We start from the raw sequence: 14,820 nt of genomic DNA, 5'->3' as shown, positions 1-14,820 counted from the left end.
AAGTGCATGATACATCCCAGAATCCCGCGAGTAGATCAGCATCTCTAGCTGTGCTACTCCAATTTGGCATCATGGTGAAAAAGCCCATACGTATATAATAAGAGAGACTAAAAACTAGGTGGGCCTTTCTGGATTCGTTGCATGGCTTATTTTGGCTGATACATACCGGAGAGCTTGGCTCCCAGTTTCTTCTATTTTAGCCTCCGGTTTGTTTTCATTTGAACAGGCTCTTCTCTTTCAGAAAGTTCATGTGTGTCCCGCTCGAAAGAATTCAATTTGTTGGAAAGCCAAAGATACCGTTCGCTATACTGGCCCCAAACAGCCTCAGTGCCCACCAGTGCCCGCTGATAATACAGCAGAGCAGTATCAACCTGCCCGTTCCTCTCGCATAGAAAGCCAAAGTTTTCCAGAGTGCACAAGGCAGGGATATAAGTGAAATTTGAGGTCGCCCCAAAAGCGGCCTCGTAGCCTTTAAGCGCTCGTTTGTACATCGCCTCTGCCTCCTGGAGCCGACCTTGACCTGCGTAGAGAATACCGAGGTTATTGACGGTATTGAGCGTCGATATATGTTCGCGTCCCCACGCCTTCTCCTTGCCTTCCAGCGCTCGTTCGTACATCGCCCCTGCCTCCTGGAGTCGGCCTTGATCTACGTAGAGAAGACCGAGGTTGTTGACGGTATCAAGCGTCGACATATGTTCGCGTCCCCACGCCTTCTCCTTGCCTTCCAGCGCTCGTTCGTACATCGCCCCTGCCTCCTGGAGTCGGCCTTGATCTACGTAGAGGTTACCGAGATTGTTGACGGTATTAAGCGTCGATATATATTCTCGTCCCCACGCCTTCTCGTAGCCTTCTAGCGCTCGTTCGTATATTGCCTCTGCCTCCTGGAGCCGGCCTTGATCTACGTAGAGAAGACCGAGGTTGTTGACGGTATTAAGCGTCGACGTATATTCTCGTCCTAACACCTTCTCGTAGCCTTCTAGCGCTCGTTCGTACATCGCCTCTGCCTCCTAGAGCCGGCCTTGATCTGCGTAGAGAAGACCGAGGTTATTGACGGTATCAAGCGTCGATATATGTTCTCGTCCCCACGCCTTCTCCGTGCCTTCTAGCGCTTGTTTGTACATCGCCTCTGCCTCTTGGAGCCGGCCTTGATCTGCGTAGAGAAAACCCAAAGAATGCAGAGCCCCCGCAGCCTCACCATTAATTTCTCTATTTCTAATTGTCTCCAAACATCTGTCTGCATGTGCAATAAGCCGCCGTTGTAAAAGCCAGAATTCCTGTTCGTCTTTCCCAGGCACACGCGCCGCTACACATTCGACTGCTATCCAGGCCATACTATTTTCAAGCCCCTGGTTCAGCACATGAATCATCCAGAAATGAACGCAGCTGTGTACGCTATAGCCTCGTGACTCCACTCTCTGTAATGTGGTAGTCGGATCAGCTTCAACGAGCCCGTGACTGCACAAAATTCGTAAGCTTGCGTGAAATATGATCTTATTCTTTGTCAGTGCGTCTAGCCATTCCGGCTTTTCCGAGCCACCATTCTCCAGCAGCTCATACCACAAGTCTTCACTAGCAAAATATGCCCATTGTCGGAGAAGCATAGCTGCAATTGGGCTCTGCTGCTGAATATATCGATATGAGAGATTCCATGTTGAGTACAACGTTTGATCGTATGCCGCCAGTTGCGGCGTCTGTTCGTGTAATTGCTGCCATGATTCTCGGTATAGCTGGAGATACTCGGTGCAGCTGATCGAAACTTGATCCAAGTATGCGCCAGCTGTCGCGAGGGCCAGAGGAAGTCCATCAAGCTGCCTCGCAAGATCAGTAGCTGCAGGATCTGCTTCCTATTAGTACATAACATTGGACTATATCGTCCTTACTCACCTTGTCTTAAATCTTCACGGCCAGAGACGGAAGCCAGGACCTCAAGGCTATCATTGATATCCTCTAGCTTGCGCAAGTGAATAGTCTGGCCTAGCTTTACCATAGAGGACCGCGTGGTCACAATGATGGCACCATGGTCGGTCTCGGGCACGAATTTCTGAAGATCAAAAGCCTTTGCAAGATCTTTGTCGTTATCGTTATATATACCTGCCTCGACAGAGGAAGTATAGCTCATGCCTTTCCCTGTATGGTTGCCCAATAGGGGATTATCATAGTTATCATAGACGATCAACCAGCGATCGTTCATCGGGTCGTCCAACCATCGTTTAACCGCTTTCACCGTCTCGTCCAAGTCTCGGCTCTCCAAAGCACCTGTAATGTATATAAGAGACGGGTGGTGGCTCAGAATCCACTCAGCTGTGCGAGCAAAGCTTTGCTTTAATGCTGTTTCGTCTTTTGCATTCAGCCATATTGTCGCCGAGTAATGAGACCGATTTCGTTTAATATATGCGATAGCTAGCTGGGTCTTGCCAATGCCACCTAATCCATGCACCACGGCAGTACGGCGTCCAATAGTTGTGTCGAAGATCTCTTCCATTCTCTTGAGCTTATCTTCTCGTGCAACGAACCGGGTTACTTCAAATATCTCGGACAGGTTAAGTGGAAGCTCGAAAGTTGTTTCTCTCGGATTCGAATTTCTAAGTAATGCTTTAACAAACTTGAAACATGTATTCATGGTCTCTGCATGTTGGGACTGTGAGGGATTTACCGTTGCACCTCTTCAATGGACATATGGAAAAATAACTGCCGCGCATAGGCAGCCGCTACTGCTGCTGCGTAACCATGCCACTGGTCGTTCTTATGCGAGTCGCAATAGTCGGAGATGCCTCGAATCACCATACATGGGAAATCGGTAAGGGCTCCTGCGGCCTCCATTTCAAAGCATAGTACCCCATACTCCTGCGCCATATCGTCTCTCTTCTTAGCGTCCTTTATCACCAACTCCCCTGAAGCTATTGTACCTCGGTGTACAACAATAAAAGAGTCGTCTTCCTCGTCTGTCGGTCGCTCGATACGCTGCTTCGGGTCACATCCACTATCTTCACACGGTATCCCTTGCTGCCCATGTGTATAGTTAGATGGGTAGAGATGGTCATTCACGGCGCCAGGGAACTTGAAGCGGCGAAGTCTTCGACGGCTAGTTTGGATTCGCCCCAGGTTCCCCCAAATTGGATCATCGTCCACCCGCTGGCGCCGGACAGCTAACTCTCGTGCAGCGTTAAGAAGGGCCGTTGGCGGGGCTTCGAGGAAACCTTTGCGTTCAAAGTGACGACAGTGGCTGCGGAGCAGTTCCCTGCCCGAGGAAGACCAGCGATAACCACGTGATGGTTGTTGATACTGCCGAGGTTGTAAACGTTCGTGTCCCCGCTGGGTTGCGGAAGAGGTTGGTGCTCCTCGTCTAGCATCTCCATTGCCGCGATCTGTTCCACCTCTAAGGGGCATATCCATCCCACCCGGTAGGAATCGCGGCTCAAACATTTCAGCGACATTTTTGGCGGCACAGTCGGCGCACTTTATCGAGAGAGATTTCGGGCAAAAAGACTTCGATATTGTAGCAGGCGTCAGGTGTAAACTATCCAAGGTAAATGAGGACCCCAGCAAGAAGACTCAAATGCGAGCGCAAAGTCTCACAATTATCCACTAGCATCCGGACCAAAAGGGCGCAGCACCTAAGCGCCCTCGAAGTGCGTTCTGGGGAACGTTCAGCCAACCAGACACGAACACAACTTATCAGACTACGAGGATGACCAGCTGCATATCACCCCGGTCATTCACGAATGGCTCGCACTATTTACGTCACAGGAGGCCCAATCATCCTTCTATGTATTCATGAGCAAGACATATTTACGATCTTGTCCAGTAAAGAGAGGATCTGTTAGCGGGGGTTAATATAGGGAAGAACCCCAAAAGTAGTAGTAGATATTAATGTCGTAACCACTATATTCCTAACAATAGATATGATACGGAGTACAGTACGGAGTAGACAGAATAGACTAGTAGTGTTCATTGTGGGGGCTACCTAGGTGAAATGTCAGACTGGGATATGGCCCCGGCCTTGAAACAGGAACCTTGGTTTTTGTTATGGTCTAGTGGTAAAATGGCTGTATTATTTCCCACATGAAACCTTGGAAGAAATGCAGTGCACGTGACGCGGGCTATCGTCGATGCTGTGGCCTGGCCAGAGATAAACTCGTCCGGTAGAACAGGCTGCGTTCCACCACGTTCTTTTGTACAGCTGCAGTGGAATAGAAATGGCGCCAAAGATTGAAACATGGCGACGCAATATAATTCGTGATATGATACAGGACACTGAACCCTACGCTAACGCACAAATCGGCAAAGCAGCCCACTGTACCCCACGGTCAGTCAGGACCATCCGCTCGAATCTAAAATGCTTCAGAAGTGTCACAGAACCAATAAACGGTGTCAGCCGGCGACGAACGATCACCTTATCTATGCTCGAAGCTCTCTGTGAGTATCTGCTCGAAAACCCAGATCCATACCCGGATAAGATAGTGGTCTTCTTGTGCGATGAATTCCGCGTGCTTGTGACTATTTATAGCGTTGGCAGGGCGCTCATATCGGCTGAGTGGTCTAAAAAGGCTTCGAGACAGATCGCGAGAGAGCGAAATGCCGAATTACGAGATTACTATCTTCACACTATATCGTCTTTCCGATCCTACCATTTGGTATATGTGGATGAGTCGTGCTGTGATAGACGAGCGTGTTTCAGACGGACAGGATAGTCTCCATTGGCGTAACACCTGTGTATATTTCTTATTTTCACTGTGGACAGCGATACCAGATACTTCCCGTATATACCCAAGATAGCGTCGTCTTTTTGCGAGGTTTTCGGGGAACGGATACTTTCGTGTTCGAAGATTTTATACGGTAACTCCTATATCACTGTGGGAGGTGGCCGGAGCCGAAGTCTGTCCTTGTTATGGATAATATATCTTTCTATCGTACGGAAGGGGTTCGACAGATTTGTTCTGCGGCTGGGTAAGAAAAAAAAAGCGCGAAATGTCATTTTCGACATGCAGGTTGGAATATTGAAGAACCTTAATCATTGAATATAAATCTAGTAATGTATATTGTATGGTTTGATATGTATTTGGAATGAATGTATGAATATGTAGAGCTCTATCACACGGATCCCGGAGTCATTCCATCTGGTATATTGCACTTGCAATGTTTGACCCAGTAATTAATGTCACCAATGAAATGCCGAGCGATACCTCTTTTTTTACGCCATTCTTTATAAAGAATTGTGGATCCTGATCTTCAGAACTGGTGCCTTAGCAGCTCGTCCAGTTATCTATACAATCACCCCGGCTCCGGCCCCAGCCCCAGAGACCAACCCGTTGCAAGACAACCCCAGCGACCCTGTTATGCGATACAACGACCTATTCACTACATATGTATGTTTAGCTTTACAATACGGACTACAGCTCCGTGGGTTCATGTTTGGCGGGGGGTTCTGTCAAACTCAGTTGTCTAGAATTTAGCTTTCTCAACTCTTTAATATTGATCCCATACTACACTATGTATCTTATCTACCTCCCTGGTAGAAAGGAGATTTGCTTTATTGCTCAGCTTATTGTCTATGAGAAATTCTATCAATTTCACTGTATTTTGTTTTTGTAGATATTCTGTAGCCTCCAAGGTCATGAACATTTTCTTAAGTACAAACAAGGAGCTTGACCAACTCAAGACGACTCTTCTAATTAATATCCCAATCACTCAGGTATCATGCCTATGGCAGGCGCATTTAATAAACATGCCCTGATTTAGCGCTCGATATTGAGCCTGACCCGCTTGGAGGTAGAAATATTGAAATCATCGCCAACTACTCAACCATTATGATGCCTCTGTATTTCATACATTCAAGGTATATAGCCCAAAATAGGATTCATAGAACTACTCAAGTATTTGCGATTATAAAGGTCTACTGGACCTATTTGATAACCCCCGCACCGAGGTCCGGCTTCATGATGATCTCCAAATCGGCTATATGCCTCTGTGCAAGATAGTACAAAAACATCCAATAATCCTTAATTACTTTAGAAAAATGATGAGGTCTATTTGAAATATTCAGCATGAGTAAATCAATAGACACCTCTCAGCCAATTATTTATCCCAAGTGGTTCGGCGGTTCTGCATCATGCATGGCGGTGCTTGTTTCTCATCCTTTGGACCTGAGTGAGTTCAGCTATTCTATTCTAAAGAACAAAGTTCTGATCGATCAATCATAGTTAAGGTCAGGATGCAAATGGGCCATGGTGGTACAAAAGTCGGGACACTCAACACTTGCATTCGAATCGTTCAGGGAGAGGGCATGCTTGCGCTTTATAACGGAGTATGTTGAATGAAAAACAATGTGAATTGTAATGAGATGCTAATTTTTCGAAGCTTTCAGCAGGTTTTATAAGACAGTGTCAGTCCATCCAATCATTCTATCTCTTCCATTAACCCTAGTTGATACTGACCCATTTGGCAGTAACATATGGCTCAGTCCGCATCGGCCTGTATGAGACGCTCAAAGAACAAACCAAAGCGAACAATATTCCCACTTCCCCGCCAGTTCTTGGGGTATTAGCAGGAATCTCTGGGTTCATTGGCGCTATTTTCGGAAACTCCTCAGATATAGGCAACATCCGCATGCAAAATGATGGTTCACTACCTCCTCATCTTCGTCGCAATTACCGGCACATCTTCGATGCGTGGCGACAGATCAAGCACCAAGAGGGGTGGAAGGCCTTTGGACAGGGATTGTGGCCCAATGCTTTCCGCTGTGGTATGATGACCAGCTGCCAGCTTGCATCATATGATAGTTTTAGGGATCTAATAGTGGCAACCACTGGGATTCATGAGGACCATCCCGGCTTGCATCTATCGGCGTCATTCTTGGCGGCATTAGTTGCTACAACTCTTTGCAGCCCAATCGATGTAATTAAGACCCAGTTAATGGGGTCCTCACGTAAGAAAGGGGTATTGCATGTGATAAATGATCTTACAGCTACAGAGGGAATGAGATGGGTCTTTCGAGGGTGGACGCCAAGTTTCGTTCGGCTGGGGCCACAGACTATGGCAACGCTGATTCTTTTGGAGCAGCATAAGCGGTTATATAGGGATTTGAAAGACAAGACATGTACTCAGAAAATCACTCTCTGAGTTGGCCCTTAGACATATTGTTGCCTAGGTGGGCTCCATGAATGATTGGGTATTTGATCGCTCTCTTGCGTCACATGTACCTACGTGGACTTTGTGGGATTTGCCAAATTTACATTAGTTAGCAGGGAAGTGCAGTCAAAATTTTGGGATCTCAATAAGGTCTAGTTTCTTATGACACTTCTCTTATACTCGCTCTCGCCGCGTTCAATATTTTGTGACATCGGAGCCTGGGGCCACCGCATGGCGACCACCTGAGACTGCTGACCTAGCATATGAACCGTTTATTTTTCCACGACTAATCGCGATCTTCAGATGACCCAGTAGGCCAGGATCACTTTCCATCTCGCAACTTACCTTGATTTGCCATCTACAGCATCCAAGCTATTTGCCCACTTGGCGCAGCCGTCAAATTGGGCCCCTGACATTCATCCTATCTTTAATGGACCCTTCATATCGCCTTACTACTATCTTTATCATTTTTCTTCACATCTCTGGCCACCGCAACCAGTCATTGATCTGTCTCCAGATCGATCACAGATCTGATCCTGTTGATGAGGTACACACTAAAACACCCTGTATGGCGATTCTGAACATGAATATATCTAGTCAGCATTTGATCAAGACAGATCAGAAGTCATCAAGTGTCGCCTTGCCAGATCAGCATCGATGGAGAGCCCACAAGAGCACCAGTCTGAACCACAGACTGCAATTCCTACGAGATCTCGACTCTTTACGTTACCAGCCGAGATGCGTTTGCAAATATTTGGCTACTGCGTTCCCCATAATTGCGCCATCAAAGTGACAAACGCAATGTATCGGCCCTACGAAGTGGAACCTCTAGTTTCAACCCGTAACCCGTCTCGCAGGTTCTCCAATACCAGACCTCGCTGGACGAACATTTTACAAGTTTCCAAAGAAATGAGCGATCAGTGCCTGGACATCCTTTATGGCGACAACTTATTCGAAGTCTACCTGAACAGAGGAGGTGAAGCTACACTCAGGAAAACATTCGGCAAAGAGAATCTCCAGCGAATTCGATATATTATTGCCATCGCCCCCGGCCCATGTTTTACTGGAGAACTGAACCCACCGGACATTCCTTTTTGGACCATGATGATCCCCAATCTGAACCGGTTTGAATGGGTAACCCAGCCAGAACAGAAAGCTGAAGAGAACAGGAGTGATATCATGGTCAAGCGAGGGTTGGAGGGCTGGATGGAATGGCAGGATGCCTACTTGGATTGCTTTGGGGAATTTCTGGTGCCCAAGGTGCAGTTCAGAATGAGACTTGATAATGGAGAGAGTGAATACAGGCAACTCGGCAATCGTGTTTTCCGGCGAGGACCTTTCTTCAATACGGATGGACAGCAGATATGAGACGATGAGAGCCATGATAGAATCCAAAAGGAATCTCACGACAATCAACGATGAAAATAGGTTTAGCGTTCAAATATCAAATGTCAAATTGCCCTACGATATATCCAGCATGATAGATCCAGTATGTAGTACTCCGTAATGCTTCCAAAGTTAATTCATTATACTTATAGTGCTATCCAGACACAATAATCATGTCCGGACGACGAGGACGTCGAAGATGTCCGTTATGACCGGAAACCGCGGATTTTCCAAATCTATATGCGACCTGCAAATTATATAGTGATAAAACCCATAGCTTTTCGACTACTGAGATTTCCAAAATCATATCTCGCAATGGACGAGAGATCTAAATGTTTTTTCATCGCCCAATCCATGGACACAACTTTGGCGAGATTACCTAGGCCCTAGGCCCTCCGCCCTCCGGGGCTGGATTGCTCTCACCGTCGCAACTTCTCAATAATAAATACTAGGATAGGAGAAGAAGTGCATACTTGTTTGTTAGTATCTGGCGAGTACCAACTTTGGAGTGAATCTATCAAAGCCTCAGGTTATATATGGGGATTGCCTCAGGCAGTTGTAGGTGATAGGACTGGTATATCGACCGGGAAGATTAATATAATAGCCGGCCTTTCTCCTCTCTCTGTCCCTCTTTCTCCTAGCCCAAAGCCTCGTGCCACTCCGTCTCTTCCATTTCCCCCCCTTTATCTCCTGTCTCTTTCCCTCTCTTTCCCCTCACTCATCACCCACTCATCACTCTCACATCTATCTTCCTCATCTATTTTCTGGGTCGTTAATACTCTCTGGGTACTCTTGTATCCGGTCGCAAGAAGCATGCTCCCCATAGGACGACGGTATCTAGATCCATTTCCTGGTTGCAATTTGTGTGGTGAGACAATTTACAGTTTTTCTACCACTCTGATTTCCGAGATCATATATCGCAATGCACCGGAAGAGCTGAATGTTTTCTCACCAACTAGCCCATGGATCTACGGAAGCCCAGCAGATCTTGATGACATACATTTCGATGAGATGTGGACATGGTCTTGTATGTTTCGAGCTGGTAAGTGTTCTTTTTAGCAGTTCTTTTTAGCATCCTGATTGGATGAGGTATATTCTAACTTTGAGCGCGGTCTTAGTATTTTTCAAGATTGATCAAGGACCCAGGTTCCATCTCTCTGGTGTTGGTGAAATTCGACCGTTCAATCAAATAAGTCTTCCACAGGACGAGAACGAGATGATTTTGTGGAATCATCGAAATCTTGATCCGCACATCCTTCCAATTCCGAAATTTATCTCGAAGCTGGAATATGTAAAGGCTTTTTCTATGCACGAACGATGCTGGCAGCTCATGACTCGAATCCTCGATGCAGAATTGATCAAAAGAAATATTGATATCTTCACGCGCGCAATGTGTAGGTCACAGCTTACTACGCAGACCAGACCAGTGCCGGATCAAGTCCCCCCCGAGGCGAGAGAAGGGCTCGCGTTTTCTTCTGGATTAGAACGAAGATTCCAGCTAAGCCCTCGGAATTTTCGTTCCATGAATGCAAATCCAAGGGACCTCACTCGTGAATTTCGCGGCGCAGACCCTCTGAATGACTCCTATATTGAGACGGTGATTGCCAAGTACGAAGCCAAGTACACCAAGCAGAGGGAAAAAGGATTAGAGCCAATGCCGCAACAATCAATACCTACACATAAAATGTCCCGGCGATCCCAGGCTGGCTTCAGACCCAGGGACATGTTTCTTCCGGTCGAACTTATCTTGGAGATCGCAGATTATTTGGAAAACTACAAGGATATCCGAAATCTGCTTTCAGTGTTTCCGCATTGGCACCCGATGATCCCGGACAGCTACTGGAGACGTCGATTCATTAATGATAACTATCTAGAGAATCATCGGTTGCCAGCAGCGGATGCTTTGGATTGGCAGCATGTCTATCTTAATACTGACAGACTGTTGCAACCCTCATTGGGATGGCGGAACAGGCAGCATATCCTGAGTCGACTTGAGGAGACCAAAGACCGATTCTTGCAGCGACTGGAGCAGAAGCATACCCAAGACTGAAATACATCAGAATCTACATTTGAGAGTAGAGAAAATTACAGCAACCCATGAACTGACATAATTTTTACCTATCACAGACATACCCCGGGCTAGGTGGGGGGGAGGGGAGGTCTCTTTTTGTGCTTCAATGAAATTCTGCCGATCAGAACGAATCAAATGATTGATCGTGTTCTTTCCGTCTGCTTTGTACTCTGAGCTGTGATAAAAATGGCATAATAGCAGCCAGTTGTTCATTCGGTACCTGAGGGAGAATTGTGGCGTATGATGTAGTCTATGTGTAAACCTGTTTCTGTTGTGGCGTAGTGCATGCAGGTTCCCATATTTTTCCTAACAAGCTGTCACATTATGCTGTAGCATAAAGTAGATATCTTAGAATCTTGGAGGTGGCAACGAGAAGCAGGAGAGACAAATCATAGACTTTGCTATGCCGGCTGTAAAAAAAAGAAAGATCTAGACTAAGAACGATCGACAGAGCAAAAGAGCAAAAAGAAAGAATGTCCTCAGGCGTTAGCTAATTAACGTTGACCAACGCGGGAGGGCGTGGAGTATAGGAAGTTGACGTTGAATTTGAGGGAATAAGATACTCCAGTAGTAGACAGTAGGTACTATAAAAGGAAGTCGAAGCTTCAAGAAAAGCTGGCCCACGGGTGGATCTGTCCAGCTGGTTTCCTTTGTCTGACCAATGGGATCATTCCAAATTGCTTATGTAATTGTTGTAATTGCACCTGGGGACCTCCACTGGGTAAGATCGCGTCTCCAAGTGTCTCTCCTTCAGCAATCCAACTTCCATTCATTTGTTTATCCCTTTGAGATTTGCTCTTCAGTGAATATCAAACATCTGATTATTATAACAATCACTTCTGCTTCTACCCTCTCGCCCATTCACCAATTGCAGCCTACGTATCTCCGATCGCAAAATGGCCACCGACTACAGCAAGAAGACCAACGCCGAGTTGGTCGAGATCCTTAAGACCCGATCTCTCCCCCACACTGGAAAGAAGGCCGAAATGGTCTCGCGCCTCCAGGAAGACGACGAGAAGAAGCCCTCCGACGCTCCTGCTGCAGCTCCTGCCGCAGCCAAGACCGACGCCGCCGAGGACGTCATTGATTGGGACGACGAACCCGCAGAGACAATTATCGAGCCATCCACAGAAGCTGGCGCCGCTGCAATTGCCGCTGGTGGCCAAGGTGCAGTCTCCAACCCCGTCGCTGTCCCCAACCAGCAGCTTGACGAGAATCCCGCCACAACCGAGGACTTGAAGGTCGAGGCGACCGGCGCCGTCGCTGAACCAGCCACCCAGCCCGAAGCTGCGACTGAACAGAAGCCCGCCGTGGATTACACGCGAGGACTACCCCAGACCGATCTGGAGGCCGAGCTGGCGAAGCGCAAGGCTCGCGCGCAGAAGTTTGGCATCGTCGAGGATGACGACACAGCATTGAAGGAGGCGACGAAGCAGCTGGAGCGCGCTAAACGGTTCGGTACTGCCGCAGAGGGTGAGACTGCCTCCGCTGGTTTAAGCCGTCTTGATCAGGCCCTTCCTGATGAGCGCTCACGCAAGAGACGCAATGAGTCCCGCACCGATTCTCGCAACGACCAGGGTAGTCGGGGAGGCAAGAGACGTGATACTGGACGCAACCGCAACCGTCAACGTGGAGATGGAAACCGCAACCGCGACCGCGGCGATGGTGGTAACAAGACCAATGCTGGCGTGAAGAAGCCTAATGCTGGTGGGAACACTGCCCAGAAGTCTTGGAGTGAGAAGGATAATGCCGCTATGGAGGCTCGCAAGAAGCGGTTTGCAGCCGCTGCTTGAGTGTTTCCAGTAGTTTGCTTTGTCTCATCTTTGACTTGGGCTTCGGTTCCATCTGTTCTTTCATCATGGGCGTTTGTGTGTTGATATGCTACCGGACAATTTCAGGGCCATTCTATTCGATTTGTTTTAATATATGTCTCAATGAAAATGTACAAGTGGAGTTTCATATCTTGTAGGAGTAGCCCTGTCTGTATGTCTAAGGTTGAAAATAATGCCTAGTTGCTAGTGTATCAGGATATCGGATATCTCTCCCAAGGTCAACCTCTACATTTTCCACATTCAAGCGCTGACCTACCCAGAGAAAAGTCAATCTTTTAAGTGATTTCATAATTTCCCGGCAGCTGTGTGCGAAGTCAGCTGAAGGGTGCATTAGTCGATTGTTCCTGCAGGAATGGGCGTCGACCAGCACAACCAGTCACTAGGCGAGGATAGACCAGATCGTGATTGTGGACCCTCAAATTCTTCTTTCCTATGTATCTCTCTGAGAGTCTGAGAGCACTCCACATGAAGTGCCGTGTACATGCAATATTACAATTACAACATACAACATACACTGGTAAATGCCAGTCAATGCCATCCTCGTTATTCTAATTGCCCGGATTACCGCCCCTCCCCACTTAGCTCAGTTGGCCTCTCCGCGAATCACAACGCACAGCTCACTTTTTTTTAGATGGTGGCTGAAAGCTAACATTTCCTAACATTTCATTATCATCGCCCAGGGCTTGTTCATTGCTGGATTATCCAGTGGGCCATCACAGCCCAGTGAGCTAGCGGGCTCCACTGTCTCGAGGCTCCACGGCTCGAACATCGAATACCCCCAGTCTAAAGGTGGAATACTCTCTTCGGACAGTCACTGGCTCGTTGAACAATACAGTCTAGACGTTGGACTCAACTTTAAAGCCTTCGCTTTTGAATTGTATGGATTTTCCCCGAATGGTTCGGGACGGGCCTCTTGTACCAAACTATGGATAACTATGGCCGTTGGGAAATCTTGAGACTTCATACTTAATGAGGTATGTAGGTGTGTCTCAGAGAATATGATATGAAACATCTTGGATTGGAATTAGATGTTTTCTGAAAAGACGAAGCATCTTAGGGGAACACCACCCTTATGTCTATCTGCATACGCATGGTCCCTTGAAACTACGTTGGGAAATTCTCCGATTGCCCGGGGAAGGTTTGGAGTTGGAAAACGCTAAAAAAAAACAGAGCACGAAAAAAAAAACCTTTGCGTCGATCATTTCATCATTTGGGGTTGAGTCATTCGGCGTCTCCGAATGCGCTGTTCTGGAGGCGAGCGAAACGCGATAACCAGACTGGTTGTCAATACGAGTTTGTTCGCTAACATCGATGTATAGTTCCAATCGTGCAGGTGCTCAGCTTGAGCCTACAGCTGATCTGACATTCGACTCGCGCCAGGATTTGTAGGGGGTTTTTTTTATCGAGTCAAGCCATGCACGACGGTAGCTAGGGGTAAGCCACGGGTTGTACCATAGCCTGTCACGTTGTGTCTTGATACCTTGTTTCCCGCCGGGAGCCGATACCGTCTAACCAGAGCAGCCAAGGGCAAGCCCTGTTAAAGGATAACCCTTGAGTGGACCCGCCTTCACCTCCCCATGTGGTCTTGCGTGCGTGCAATCCTTCTTGATCCGGCCACTGGGGGATCACCCTGGTTATTTGTAGAACTCCCTTTTGACTTTGCGATGGGGGCCATCGCTTCAGAAGCACTGCGCAACTTTTGCGACCTGTTAGTCCTTTTGACAGGCTCTAGTCCTTCGCAGTCTCGATTCCTCCCGTCTTGTCACAGTAGTCACATTACTTTCTTGCCAATGAGATCCCTGGCTGCGTTTTTTCTATATGGTCATTGCGGTTTCGAGACATTTCCCCCACCGTTAGAGGGGCAACCCCAGTCAACACATATATCTCTGGCGTCTCGGAAATTCCCCATTATCTTTGATCTTTTTATTTTGACAACTATACAGTTTATTTTTTGTCTACTTCAGCCAGATTTTATCTGTGACGTGGCCAACGCTGGCAAACAGCACTGAAAACGAACGCCACATTGCTCCAGACTGTGGCGAAGCAGCTGCAGCTTGAAGGCTTCGCCGATCCACAAGTCTTTTTTTCATTTTATCTACTGACGTCTGTGAGTCTGTTGTACTTTTCTTTTTATGCCTCTTAACATCCTTGCAATGTCTATTGACCCTTGCTTTTTAGTTGTGCGACTTTGAGATACCCTTTGTTTTGCAAATTCCATCTACTTTTACTTAATTCTATACACTGTCAAGCCCTAGACGTCAACAATATTGATATTTTTATTTGACATGACTCAGATGCCGTGAGTTTACACACCGAATATGAAGTCGGACGAAAGAGCTGATTAAATCAGACTATATATCCTAATAACGACGTGATGGTTACTATAACGAAGTACATGTACCT

The 14,820-nt window shown here is 47.2% G+C and overlaps 5 protein-coding genes across 5 annotated transcripts; 4 read left to right on the top strand and 1 right to left on the bottom strand.

Annotated features, from left to right (window-relative positions):
* Nucleotides 1–191: 191 nt before the first annotated feature.
* Nucleotides 192–3,434, bottom strand: N7479_008056 (Disease resistance protein; the record flags this gene model as incomplete). The annotated part of the gene is made up of 5 exons (XM_057255750.1): nt 192–1,007; nt 1,053–1,837; nt 1,885–2,638; nt 2,917–3,132; nt 3,198–3,434. 5 exons carry the CDS (start codon nt 3,432–3,434, stop codon nt 192–194), a joined length of 2,808 nt encoding a protein of 935 aa, XP_057109612.1.
* A 2,610-nt stretch (nt 3,435–6,044) lies between these two features.
* On the top strand, nt 6,045–7,119 carry N7479_008055 (uncharacterized protein; the record flags this gene model as incomplete). Its single annotated transcript, XM_057255749.1, has 3 exons — nt 6,045–6,147; nt 6,201–6,304; nt 6,424–7,119. 3 exons carry the CDS (start codon nt 6,045–6,047, stop codon nt 7,117–7,119), a joined length of 903 nt encoding a protein of 300 aa, XP_057109611.1.
* A 666-nt stretch (nt 7,120–7,785) lies between these two features.
* Nucleotides 7,786–8,496, top strand: N7479_008054 (uncharacterized protein; the record flags this gene model as incomplete). The annotated part of the gene is made up of 1 exon (XM_057255748.1): nt 7,786–8,496. One exon carries the CDS (start codon nt 7,786–7,788, stop codon nt 8,494–8,496), a length of 711 nt encoding a protein of 236 aa, XP_057109610.1.
* Nucleotides 8,497–9,327: 831 nt separating this feature from the next.
* On the top strand, nt 9,328–10,564 carry N7479_008053 (uncharacterized protein; the record flags this gene model as incomplete). The annotated part of the gene is made up of 2 exons (XM_057255747.1): nt 9,328–9,560; nt 9,622–10,564. The coding sequence occupies 2 exons, from the start codon at nt 9,328–9,330 to the stop codon at nt 10,562–10,564; spliced, it is 1,176 nt and encodes a 391-aa protein (XP_057109609.1).
* Nucleotides 10,565–11,481: 917 nt separating this feature from the next.
* On the top strand, nt 11,482–12,378 carry N7479_008052 (SAP domain-containing protein; the record flags this gene model as incomplete). The annotated part of the gene is made up of 1 exon (XM_057255746.1): nt 11,482–12,378. One exon carries the CDS (start codon nt 11,482–11,484, stop codon nt 12,376–12,378), a length of 897 nt encoding a protein of 298 aa, XP_057109608.1.
* Between the last annotated feature and the right edge of the window lie 2,442 nt (nt 12,379–14,820).

Source organism: Penicillium vulpinum, assembly GCF_028829585.1.
Source record: "Penicillium vulpinum strain IBT 29486 chromosome Unknown utg000003l_segment0_segment0, whole genome shotgun sequence".
Lineage (NCBI taxonomy): Eukaryota > Fungi > Ascomycota > Eurotiomycetes > Eurotiales > Aspergillaceae > Penicillium > Penicillium vulpinum.
This window is presented reverse-complemented; position numbering and strand designations above follow the sequence as displayed.